Source organism: Tamandua tetradactyla, chromosome 17 (genome assembly GCF_023851605.1).
Source record: "Tamandua tetradactyla isolate mTamTet1 chromosome 17, mTamTet1.pri, whole genome shotgun sequence".
Taxonomy (NCBI): Eukaryota; Metazoa; Chordata; class Mammalia; order Pilosa; family Myrmecophagidae; genus Tamandua; species Tamandua tetradactyla.
The window spans coordinates 6528699-6541223 of NC_135343.1; the positions used below are offsets into that span (position 1 = coordinate 6528699).

The 12525-nt window shown below is 44.8% G+C and overlaps 1 protein-coding gene across 7 annotated transcripts in view; it reads left to right on the forward strand.

Moving 5' to 3' along the window:
* NPAS2 (neuronal PAS domain protein 2) overlaps window positions 1-12525 on the forward strand; it is a 201325-nt gene that overhangs the window by 137537 nt on the left and 51263 nt on the right. For all 7 annotated transcript variants that reach the window (XM_077133889.1, XM_077133891.1, XM_077133893.1 and 4 more), the window contains one exon: window positions 3615-3704. In XM_077133889.1, coding sequence (XP_076990004.1) covers window positions 3615-3704 — 90 coding nt within the window. The remainder of the gene's footprint in view (window positions 1-3614; window positions 3705-12525) is intronic.

Sequence of the window (12525 nt, forward strand, 5' to 3'; positions counted from 1 at the left end):
AGGTCCCAGATGGTACATGGCTATGCTCTTGACCCAGAAGAGGAGAACTGGACAAATGAGTTTCAGAAAAGGGAAGTTAGATGCTAGCTTTGTATTGGTGGCTACTGCAGGGTTTTTGGAGAGTGGCTTCTTGGGATAAATCTTTCCATATCTAGTCCTATGTGCCTATATAAGACTGATGTAAACTTCCATTTACATAGATTAACTATGCAGAAAACAGAAAGTTCTTGAGTAAGAAAATGCCAGAATGAAGATGTCCAAATATTATGAAATATAAAAGCATTAATGAACATTTGCATAAAATGAGAGCTACTTAAATCTACACAGGAACTTATTTAAAGAAAATACAGAACTTTCTCCAGAAGCAATGCATTTTAAGTATGTTAAATTTAGAGCAGCCTGTGAAATACAGTGTTGAATCAATGCATCAATATGCTGCTTTATATACATCATTTTTTCTCTAAATTTGTATGGGAAAGTAGTTAAAACGTATAACCCTGTGGCAGCCAGCTTCTTTTTAAGAGCCTGTAGCATAACCATTTTTGTCTCAGTGAGTTTCAAGGTATCAGAGTGTTTGAGAAACCCAGGCTTTCAAAAGTTAAAAATAGATAAATATTTGGCCAGAAGGTAGGTCTGAGATTCAGGAGACTAGAGTTTCTAGAAAAAGAGGGTTTCAGATTTGTATGCCATTCTTTATGCGCTTTCCACATTCCTTGAAGGAGCTCTAAGATCCATACTAGTGAGTGGAATGAATCTGAAATTAAGCCTGTTTCAACTTGATCTGCCTTCTGGGGAGATTGAAGCTATGAGTAGTCTGGGAAATCCACCAACTAGAACTTTTGATTTACCTCTGACTGTATGGGGCTTCTGTTCCAACCTTCAGTTCTTTGGTAGATGCAGACCCAGTGCTAAGTAACTGGAGCCCTAGTATCTTCTCCCTGGTGGTCTGACCCCAGCATTGGTGGGAGGATATCATTTTCCTCTATGGAACTTCCTCCTACGCATCCTTCTACTTTTTCTAGTGCATCTGAGGAATCCACACAGCATGTCTTGGTAGACCAGGGTGTTCTTTTGAAATGAAGTTGGAACCCAGAAGAGAACCCGTCCTGCTCCAGGGAATCACTGGTGGCTTCTGGGTGTGAAACCCTCCTTCTTCCCTCTTCTCTTAAAAAAAAAAAATCCTCATAAAACTAAGAATACATCTGGTTGGGAAGATTGAAAGAACAAAAATGACTTTGTTGCAGACCTGCCAAGCTGGTAAAGTGCCAGCTCCTCAGCATAAGCTGGCAAAGATTGTGACGACAAGCATTTGAGCAAGTAGTTTCAAAAGTAGAGAAAGCTCTTGTTGAATGGGAATTGAGTTTGTGGTAGTTCTGAATTTTATGCAGAAAAGCTGCAGTAATCTTTTCTCTTAGTCCAGATATTGTTCTGAAGAACATAAAAAACCTTCCATCAGATTCAGGAATTTGATGGAAAGGGTGTGGTTTCATTTTCTCTCTTGTGTGTGGCATATGTCAAATTTTGTGCTATTATGATTTCTTTGGTAGAGAGTCCCTGAAGCTCCTGTCAAAGTCACCTCTTTCCATAGATAGGGGCACACCACTTTCTAATCATGTTCCTTTGAATTACTCTCAAGTGATGCTGATGGGACTTCTAAAACAGTATGACTCAGTGACTCAGTGCAATCCAAGTACATTTTGATGGAAAATGCCAATGAGCTGATGAAAAGTTATCTTCCATCTATAAATATCTTCAGCTTGTTAACACCCACTTGCTTTAAGAATTCAAGAGAGGGACACAGACTCACTTATGTGAGAAGTTAATTTGTATGACTCCTGTTTTCCTAGCCTTCCAGTCTGCTTTTTTCCAGAAAGGGCCAGATAATGCTATCAACAGTGCCACCAACCCTAAAATAGTTCATCTCCAGGAGGGCTGCAAATCTGATTTTAAAAACAGTTTAGAAAAATACTTTGGAGAAAAAGAAAGAAAAGGTACTAGGGTATACCTCTTTTTTCACTATGACCCATAAATCTAATCTAAGTCTGCGTGGTTGATGTTTTCACCCAGAAAATGCTTTCTTGTGGGGGCTGTCCTGCGCATTGTAGGATGTTTAGCAGCATCCCTGGTCTCTACCCACTAGATGCCAGGGGCACCTTCCCCAGTAGTAACAACCAAAAATGTCTTCAGATATTGCCAGATATTCTCTGGTGCAGCAAAAAATCTCCCAGCTGAGAACCACTAATGTAATCCAAAAGGATGAGGTCAGTTTAAGAAATGTGCTTTAAGATGTTTTTCAGTCTTAAATCCTACAATATATCAGTGTAAAATAATAAATGAGCCTTGTGTTAATTTTCCTGATAAGAGGAATTCTCTCATTTTGATACTTTGTCATGGGTGCCCCTCACACGCAGCTAGAGAACTATTTCCACTTCCTGCTGGCATGTGCTCAACCCCATCCTCCTAACTTGAATTATTGCCCTTTTGGCCACGCAGATTCTCATTCCTCCCCTTGAAGGATCCAGTTGAGTGCATGCAGAAGGTTTCCAGAACTTTTAAGTATAATTTCCAGTGTTTCTCTCAAACCAGAAAAACTCCCAGATTTGGGTATTTCAAAAACATAGTCAATAAAATGACAACGATAGGTTTCCCTCAAAGATTTATTTTCTGTGGAGTTGGGCTTTGGTTTTCATCTCTTCCTTCTCACCAGCACACCCTGGATTACCAGTTGCCGATAGGCTCCGTTCTCTGTTGAATGATTTAGGTTGGATTCTAGAGACCTGACGTTCAGCTGTGTCTTATGATGAGCCTCCACACTGAAGTAAATCTCAGGGAATCTAAAGACAACCAAACAGATCAGATGTCTACTTTATGAGAAAATGTTGACTGCCCTCAACATTTTATATCCCCAGCACCGAGAACAGCATGCCTGACTTGTGGCACCCACTAAGTCTTTTAAGTGAATGTATTATCCAGTCATCCTGAAATGCTGGTGATAGCATTTAGCAGCTCAAGCCCCTCCTAAGCACAAGCCTCTTCTAAGCCCTTTCTTTTTACTTCTGTGGAGATGATACAAATGTTCTTTAAGAATGGATCCTTCAGTGGTTATGTTTTCACCCGTGATGAATATAGGCAGAAACTTCTGCTGGCCAACAGGCAGGTGCTCTGTTTTTAATGCATCTGTTAGGGTCAGAGAGCTTCAATAAATGTTTAGTGATGAACTCAAAGTGGACTCAGTAGGTGGGGTAGGAGGGAGGGAACTGGAAAATACAACTGACATCTTTTAACGGTAAAGTGCTATTTCTGATTCAGCCCAATGGCACACTCATCATGAAGACTGTGAGGTCATTTCCATGGCTGCACCGTGTACAGTACCAATGGGTTAAATGTTTCCCTGGGTCTCTTAGTGCTTTTGAGAGCATGAGGCCCAGGCTAAACAAATTCCCAGTAAGGAACTGTACCATGTGGAAGTTAGAAAAAGGACCTGAGGTTATTCATGGAAATGTTCTGAGATTCAGAACAGAGTTGTATCATCATATGGGGTCATCTGCTTCCGGAACACACTCCTGCATAAAAGCATTCATTACTCATGAGTTTTCATGCTCTGTTTTCCACAGGCATTGGATGGCTTCATTATCGCTGTGACCACAGATGGCAGCATCATCTATGTTTCTGACAGCATCACGCCGCTTCTCGGGCATTTGCCGGTGAGTGCCTCTTCCTACTGTCTTGCCTGCGACTCTGGCAGCTCTCGGATTGTGGGTGGTGCAGGGGGGAGGTGTGTGGAGGGCAGAGCAAGCCCGAGGTTAGGGTTCCAGGAGCATGTGTCAGACCTGGAACCAACGAGGCGAGACTTTGGGTTGAGAGGAAGACGGGTCAAGGCTCATGCCCTGGGTCAGTAGAACAGAGGCCGTGGACCCAACCAGGGCATTGCAGCCAGTGCCGAGGCTGAGAAACAGTTGCCAAAGGGAAACTCCTGTGTCCTCCGTCAAGTTCACGCTGACTGTGGAATGGGAACCAGATGGCCAGAGTGGGATGTGGTCTGGGGCTCATTGGGTATATGTCAGAGAGTGCAAGTAGGTTTAACACTTGATGGGTTGAGCTACTCTGGGAAGGCATCGCCTGACTATGAAGGCCTAGTGGGATGAGGAGGCTTGGACTAGGCAGAGGGAGAGAGGGAGCCCTGATATGTAAGGGAGGGAGGCCGAGTATGAGGGTGGGCTGACTGTAGCACGTCTGAAGGCTGTGATTGATATCCCCCCTCCCTCCTTCTCCCCAATCCTTACGTTTCTCCCCATAAGCCGTGCTGGTTCCCTGGTGACCCCTGATGAATTAACTCATGGATCTGTGCCTGTCCAGTGGAGGCTCCACCTTTGGGTGCTGGTCCTCCGTGTCCTGCCATTCATTGATGTGTTCCCATAGACTGCTCACCTCCATGGGAAGCTCTGCCGGGAGCATCATGTGCAGATGACTGGATAAAATGTCCCTCTTCTCTGTCCTCCCTGCAAATCTGGCACAACCCTGATGCATGCCACCCCCACCTCCGCCCCAGCACAGAGTGGGTGGGTGACTGGCATATGTGCTGAGGAAGGGAGTAGCTTGTCCTGAGTTCCCGTGCACAGGAAATCTGGGACAGGAAGACACTCTTGAGGACTGTGGGTCCTTCTCCTTGGCCCAACCTGCCCAAAGTGCAGTGTGGCCTTGCTCTGTGGGCACCCTCTGCCTCCCGTGTGATTAGCTGAACTCTGCCCCAGAGTCCCCCCTCATCCCAGGTCATGTTTGGCCACAGAAGGCCACCTCCTGCAGTTTTCCTTTGACAGTCATGGCCTGGGGTCTGAGCTGTGTGACTAGCCCAGAAAAGCATTTTTAACTTGGCTAGGTAGATGCCTTGGCCTTACGTTGTAACCTAACTTTCCAGTCCATTTCCTGAAACCAAGGTGGATGAGGCCGGGGAATTTTTCCATCTCCTCTTGAGGGTTTTGGGAAGAGGTGCGTTCTCTGTAAGCCCTTCAGACGCTGAGAGCCCTTCAGAGGCAGTTGTGTCTGGATTTTAGTCTCGGGGTAAAGCACGTACCAGAATCAGCACAGCTTCCATGCCAGAGCTGAGGGTGACAGGAAGAAAAGGACCTGGGCTCCTCCTTGAATGCAGTTTGTGATTTGCATTGAAATGAAAGGACTGGCAGTTAACAGGCACTGAGGAAAGTATTCAAATGTAACCTTCTTTGATGACTAGCAGTTGGGAGCAGAGCTGTTTGAGGAACAGGACTGTCCTGTTTCATTCTTTGGTGATTGCCTGATGACCCTGTTGCCATCCTCGGCAGAGGGAACTTAGAAAGAGAGATGGGAGTTCTGATTTGAAATTATGGAGCAATTTAGGACCACCCTTACAAATTATTCTCTAATTCTGGCAAGGGTCAGAAATGACTCCATCTCTACTTTAGCAATGCTGGATTGCTGTGAATGCTAATTTATTAAGTATCTCAGAGTTCCTCTTTTTCTCCCTTCCTAACCCCACCCAGACACACACACACCGGGACTGCTGGTCCTTCAAGCCCCCACTGGAGGTGAGGCAGGGACAGACAACTCCCAAATTTAACTTCTAGCTTATATTATTCAGTTTTTAACCCCCTTTTGGCTTAGCATTCACTTACATTCTTTTCAAGTGGGGTAGACAGGGGACACTGAGGAGGGAATTCTTTCCTGGTGCCAGTCAGTGCCCAGCTGGTTGAACTGGGGGGGCAGTGCCTCTGTTATTCCCAGTTTACGGGTGGGGAAGCCCACAGGGGCCACACAGTGAAGCGCAGGGCAGGGGCTTAGCCAGATGCCTTGGACTGCACAACCTGAGCCCAGCCCAGGATCCAGGTGGCAGTGTAGGAGTTCTGCTTTCCATTTTGTGCAGCTCATTAGTACTTCACCGTCATTCCATGTGTCCTCAGCACCTGTCCGCAGATGCCGCAGAGATTCTGAAGGCCCCACAAGGTTGACTTCCTTTCAGAATATGTAGTTTTGAGGAGAGATTTTACCTGTCAAACAGTTAGAGCATAGTAGAAAAATGGCCACATTCACTGAGTGCAGAAGGGCACAGTTTAGAGTCCCTTATGCATGTTGAAATGCTTAAAACCTGTCCAATGCCGCCAGCACTAAGCACGGGCTGTGCCTTATTTGCTGCCATTATTATCAAGCCTTGCAACAACACTGGGGAGTCAGTACTTTAACCAGCTCACAGAAGAGGAAACTGAGGCACAGAGAGGTTAGATAATTTACCCAAGGGCCCCCAGCCAGCGAGGGATGAGCGGAGCTTGAATTTAGGCACTTGGGCTCCAGAGCTGGGTGCTCAGCCACTACTTGGAACTCTATGGGACAGAGTGATGGAATGAAATGAAACGAAATGAAATACAGTGGTCAGTTTCCAGGGAGGCGGTGGTGATGGAGATGGTGAATGAGGCCAGTCAGGAATGGGCCAGGGAGGCCACAGTCCCCAGCAATAGTGACCCCTTGGGCCTGTTGGCATCACATTCAGTCTCCATCTGGCACTGTAGGAGCCAGGTACCCCTGTCCCTTGTATGGCCTGGAAATTCAGGGGCAGTTGGTGAGGGGGAGATAAAGGGCAGCAAGAATTCTTTTCCTCCTTTGAGACTGTCAGGCTTAGTCTCTCTCCATTTCCTTTGTGTTACTACAAACTCAGACACAGTGAATTCACGTGATAGACTTTTGTACAGCAATTTCTTGATGCGATATCCTGGAGCCTTCTTTTCCAGTTTGACACAGAAAAGAAAGAGGGAAGAATCTCTAAGCAGCAGAAAGTGATTTTAAGACAAAGTGATAAAGTCAAAGCTTTAAAGTTGTCACAATGCCAGCACATTTTCACCCTCCTAGGTGTCAGAGGTAGAAAAGAAAGAAATGTGAGCATAGCCAGGTGAGAGTGCCAATGGAAGCAGATCAGGGTTAAGGGGGGCTTCTAGAACAAAGACCTGTCAGGGAGTTCAAGGGACATGTGTCGCACTGCCTTGGACAGAATTGAGAATTGGATAAGGCAGAATCAAATGAGAGATCCAAAGTAGGCATAATCCATATTTCCTGTCTGGACCTTTGTCTGATTTTTTTTTTTAATTAACTTCCTGGATTGCTTTTCTGATTTATTAATGCATATGATGTTTGTCTAATGAGCTGAACCTCGAGAAACTCTTTTTTTTTTTTAAACATAACAGCATGCAAACATGAACATTCTTACCATATGATCATTCTATTCCCTCAAGGAACTCTTAAAACATAAATTTTACCCCCAGCCCTAAGCACAGTGCCTACATGCCTGAATATTCACTGAAGGAGGGACTTAGTTCATAAATGGAAATTCAGTTGCAAACAGCTTGGCAGGGATGGAGGTGGGGGTGCCTCAAAAGTAAGAAATACAGGCACAAAACACAACCTCCTAAAAAGAAAATAATCTAAACAACTAGTGTTTATACAGTTGAAGAAATTTCCTTCTGTTGAATGCTAGCTCCCAGGTGAGAACTCCAGCAAGAAGAAAGTGCAGAATTCAAAGTGAAATATGGATCCAGGCTCCTGTGGTGGGGAGGAGAGAACCCAGGAAAGGAAAGCAGATCCTCTGGCTTACATTGCCACGAGAAGCAGCCACCAGGCCAGGGCTGACGTGATGCACATCTTCTAGAAGACAACCTTCCCCTTTCTACCCCTGCCCTCACCATCTTGAAGAATCATCTTAATCCAGCTCATCTTTTCAGAAGTGGTTCCCATTTGGGCAGAGGTAGGGGTGGCTCTGTCTAGGAGGGACCACAAGTTAAAAGGATCTGGGTCTCCAGTGAGATTTTCTTTTATTTTATATGCCTTTTCATTTTTATGAATCATATATTCAGAAGTACCTTGAAAAATAATGATTGAGTGTGAACATACATGTAGCCATCCCTGGGGTTACAAACCAGAGGCCATAGAAGGCCAGGGCCATAGAAGCTCCTTTTTCATCACACCCCAAGTTCCACCTAATGGCCACCATTTTCCTGACTTTAAAGTCATTTCCTTCCTTTTCTTTACAGTTCTACCAACTTGGAATTCCTCGTTAAATACTGTAATTTAGTACTGCCATTTTGTTAACTTCATGTAAATGAAATCCTAGAAAATACGATTTGGGGAGACTTCTTTTACTCAGAATGAGGTTTCTGAGATGTGCCCATCTCACACTGTCAGGTATAGCTGTCATAGGTTCATTTACTTTGCCCTGTGGAATTCTCTTATTAGGGTGTGCTACAAATCCTGTATCCATTGCGGTTTGGAGCTTTAGAAAGTGCTTCTAGAAACATTTTGAATGTGTTTCTGGTGACTGTTTACAAGCGTCCCTTAGAAAATTGACTTGATGTAGAATTGCTGCATTGTAGATCATGCACGTTGTCACCTTTACTAGAGAACACCAGACTGTCTGTACGGGCTTGCACAGTTTACTCCCCACCAGCCAGCAATGTGCAGTGTACCAGGAGCTTGGCATTGTCAGACTTCTTAGTTCCTATTAGAATATTGTGTGAAGGTATCTTGGGGGATTATAATTTGCTTTCTCCCCAATTACTTATGAAATTGAGTGTTTTATCATGTGTTTATTGACCATTGGATCTCTTCTGTCAGTGAAGTGCCTGTTAGTATATTTTGTCATTTTACTACTGGATTTTTTGTTTTGTTTTGCTTTCTTGTGATGATTGGTAGGCATTCTTTTCATGTATTGGACACTAGTCCTCCATCAGGTATGTGTGTTACAAATATCATCTGTTACTTCCTGGCTTGCCTTTTCCCTCTCTTTAGGATGTTTCGATGAACAGAGATGTTCTTTCTTTATATTTGTTGCGTTTCATAGCTGGAGTAATTCTTTCTTACCCCAAAATCATGAAGTTGTTCTCTGTAATATCTTCTGAAAGCCTTACTGTTTGGCTCCCAGCTTAATTCTGAATCTGAACATACCAAATATATCTCCAACTTCCTGGTCCTTTAGAGAGACCAAGGCCCTGACTTGGGCCATTACTGCCTCTTCTCGAGATAAGGCTTCTCTAGAACTTCTCCCTATTCCCCCTTCTAGTCTGTATCCAACACAGACCTCCAACCAGACCTGCCAGGGCCCATCTGAAACATTCTAAGTCTGAGTGTCTACCCAGCCCCTTTCAGCAATCCTGGCCAGCCCACATCCATGTTCTCCTTTGTAGGCTCACATTTAACTGGTTGGAATTAAACTGCTCCTGATTCAAAGAGAGAAGGTGGGGCGGGGTGGGATGGGTATTGCTTTCCTATATCCTGTAGCACTTTTAGGAAACCCCCAGGCTCTTGAGTTTCCTCAAGGGAAAATGTGGGAGATGTACAATTTAGAATGTGGGACACACATTTACCATTAAAATCAGGAAAACACCAGATCCCTAATAAAGCAACCAAGGGTTTTTAGTGAATTGGGAGTGAGAACTTTCTGCCTCAGACATGGAAGTAATGTTCTTGATGATGTGACTCCATTGTGAAAATGGCTGCAGGTGACACATTTCTCTCTCATCTCCGTAATTGCTATTATTTTCATAAACAAAGGCCAGCTTGTTCAAGGGGTCGTTCCATTGTGGATGTAATTCACTTTCCTAAGCACTAGGTTTTAAAATTTTAAATTATCATTGTTTGTGTTGGTTTTCAACATGTGGGACTGGCTTAAATAGCAGTATAATGCAAAGACACACAGAGAGCTTACTCGTGGTTCTGAACCCTTCCCGTATACTAACCCATCACCCTTATAACCTCCACCTCTTACTTCTCCCCATCCCGTCCACTGCCTTGATTCCATATAGAACCTGTAGCTGGAGGTTCATCATCACCATCCAACCTTGCCCACTCTTCCACTGGAAGGACAAGACCAGGGGAGCTTCACAGGCATGCAGGGCTTTGGCTTCCAACTGAGCCAAAGTAAGTTACATGGAGTGACTTACTGTTTTGTATTTGAAAGATTTTTAAGAAGAAAGAGTATTATCATCTGTGAACATGTGTCCTCTTCTAAAATACTAGAGGCTTTTAGTAATATCAAAGAGGTATTATTTGGATGTGAGAAGGAACTTGAAGAAAGCCAAAATGGTAAAATGGTAGCTCAGGCTGTTGAGATAGTTTGTAGAGTCTTTCTCCATAGAGATTAAAACTGGTGTGTCCAAGCCAGAAACTTCCCTCTGCCCTCTGTTTCCTTCCTCCCTGAGTCCTCCCTTTCCCTCCTCCCTGAGCCCTCCCTTTCCCTCCTCCCTGAGCCCTCCCTTTCCCTCCTCCCTGAGCCCTCCCTTTCCCTCCTCCCTGAGCCCTCCCTTTCCCTCCTCCCTGAGCCCTCCCTTTCCCCTCTCCCTGAGCATCCCTTTCCCTCCTCTCTGAACCCTCCTTTCCCTCCTCCCTGTGTTCTCCCTTTCCCTCCTTCTTGGGTCCTCCCTTTCCCTCCTCCTGTCTTTCAACCAGCCACCAAGTGTATTAGTTAGGGTTCTCTAGAGAAACAGAACAGGGAACACTAACAAATATAAAATTTATAAAAGTGTCTCACATAACTGTGGGAACTCAGAGTCCACAATCTGCAGGGCAGGCTGTGAAGCTGCCGATTCCGATGGAGGGTCTGGACGAACTCCATAGGAGAGGCTCACTGGCCAAAGCAGGAAGAGAGCCTGTCTCTTCTGAATCCTCCTTAAAAGGCTTCCAGTGATTAGGTTAAGCATCACTCATTGCAGAAGAATTCCCCTTGGCTGATTACAAATGGAATCAGCTGTGGATACAGATGACATGATCATGATTTAATTCTGTGAAATGGCCTCATCACAACGGACAGGCCGGCACTTGCCCAACTAGACAAACAGGTACCACCACTTGGTCAAGTTGATACATGAACCTGACCATGACAGTCCACCCCTTGTCAACTTGGCAGCTATACGTATCACCTTAAACCTTACCTAATTTCTAAATAAACGACAATAAAACACACATTTTTTCTTTCACCTAACAATACTCAACTGTCCTGCATATAACTGGAAACACATTAAATCTCTCCAGAACAGGGTGCAAATCCTTGGGTAATATTCATTCTTAAACTTGATATCTTACAACTTAAGTACTATAACATGAACAAAACAGCATTACAGTCCTCATTTCTGTAACTGATCATGTGGTCAAAGTTCGTATTTATCAATACCTTCTTCCACAACCCATTCCATGTTCCCTTTACTCTCAGCAAGCACTTCAGCTGCCCATGGTTCTTTGCCTGGTGGGGTGACCCAAGCCTTCATTCCTGAAGTTTCAGAGCCATTGGTAGTCCTACCTGGATTGGGTTGTTGTAGTTTTCCATTGATTTTAATCACGGGTCATGGTAGTACTAAAAGACACCCTAGGGGATCTTCTATCTTCCAAGAAAATTCTTCTTTACCTCCATTGCATAGTTGCAGTCCTATTTCCCCCTGATAGTCAGGGTCAGTCACCCCAGCCAGTAATGTAATCCCCTTCTTAGCTTGTTGATCCAGGGGCACGAGTATCCCAAAGTGACCAGGTGGCAGTCTTAGATTCCAGTTCAATGGAATCATTGTTGTTTCTCCTGGTGGAAGCACTCCCCCTTTTGAAACTAAAACCTGTAGACCAGCAGAGCTCAGGGTCACAGGGACAGGAAGCAAAAATTTTCCTAGTGGATCACTAGGGGTAATAGTGAGTGATACCACTCCCATTTCCACCCCTTGGTTCTTGGACCCATAGATCCTGGCTATGGGAGAAACAGCACCATACAGCAGATGCTGATTCAGAGCATATACAGCTTCCTGGAGAACATTACCTCAGCCCTTCAAGGTATTGCCACCTAGTTGGCACTGTAATTGAGTTTTCAAAAGGCCATTCCACCGTTCTATTAATCCAGCTGCTTCTGGATGATGGGGAACATGGTAAGACCAGAGAATTCCATGAGCATGTGCCCATTCCTGTACTTCATTTTCTGTGAAATGTTTTCCTTGATCAGAAGCAGTGCTGTGTGGAATACCATGACGATGGATAAGGCATTCTGTAAGCCCACGAATGGTAGTTTTGGCAGAAGCATTGCGTGCAGAAAAAACAAACCCATATCCAGTATGTGTCTGTTCCAGTTAGAACAAATCACTGCCTCTTCCATGAAGGGAGTGGTCCAGTGTAATCAACCTGCCACCATGTAGCTGGCTGGTCACCTCAGGGAATGGTGCCATATTGGGGGCTGAGTGTAGGTCTCTGCTGCTGGCAGATTGGGCACTCAGCAGCGGCTGTAGCCAAGTCAACCTTGGTCAGTGGAAGTCCATGTTGCTGAGCCCATGCATAACCTCCATCCCTACCACCATGACCACTTTGTTCATGAGCCGATTGGAAGCAAAATTTTTCCTAGTGGATCACTAGGGGTAATAGTGAGTGATACCACTCCCATTTCTACCACCCAGTAGGAGTTGCTGGGGAAAGGGGCTGACTGGTATCCACAGAACAGATCATCTTATCCACTTGATTATTAAAATCTTCCTCTACTGAAGTCACCCT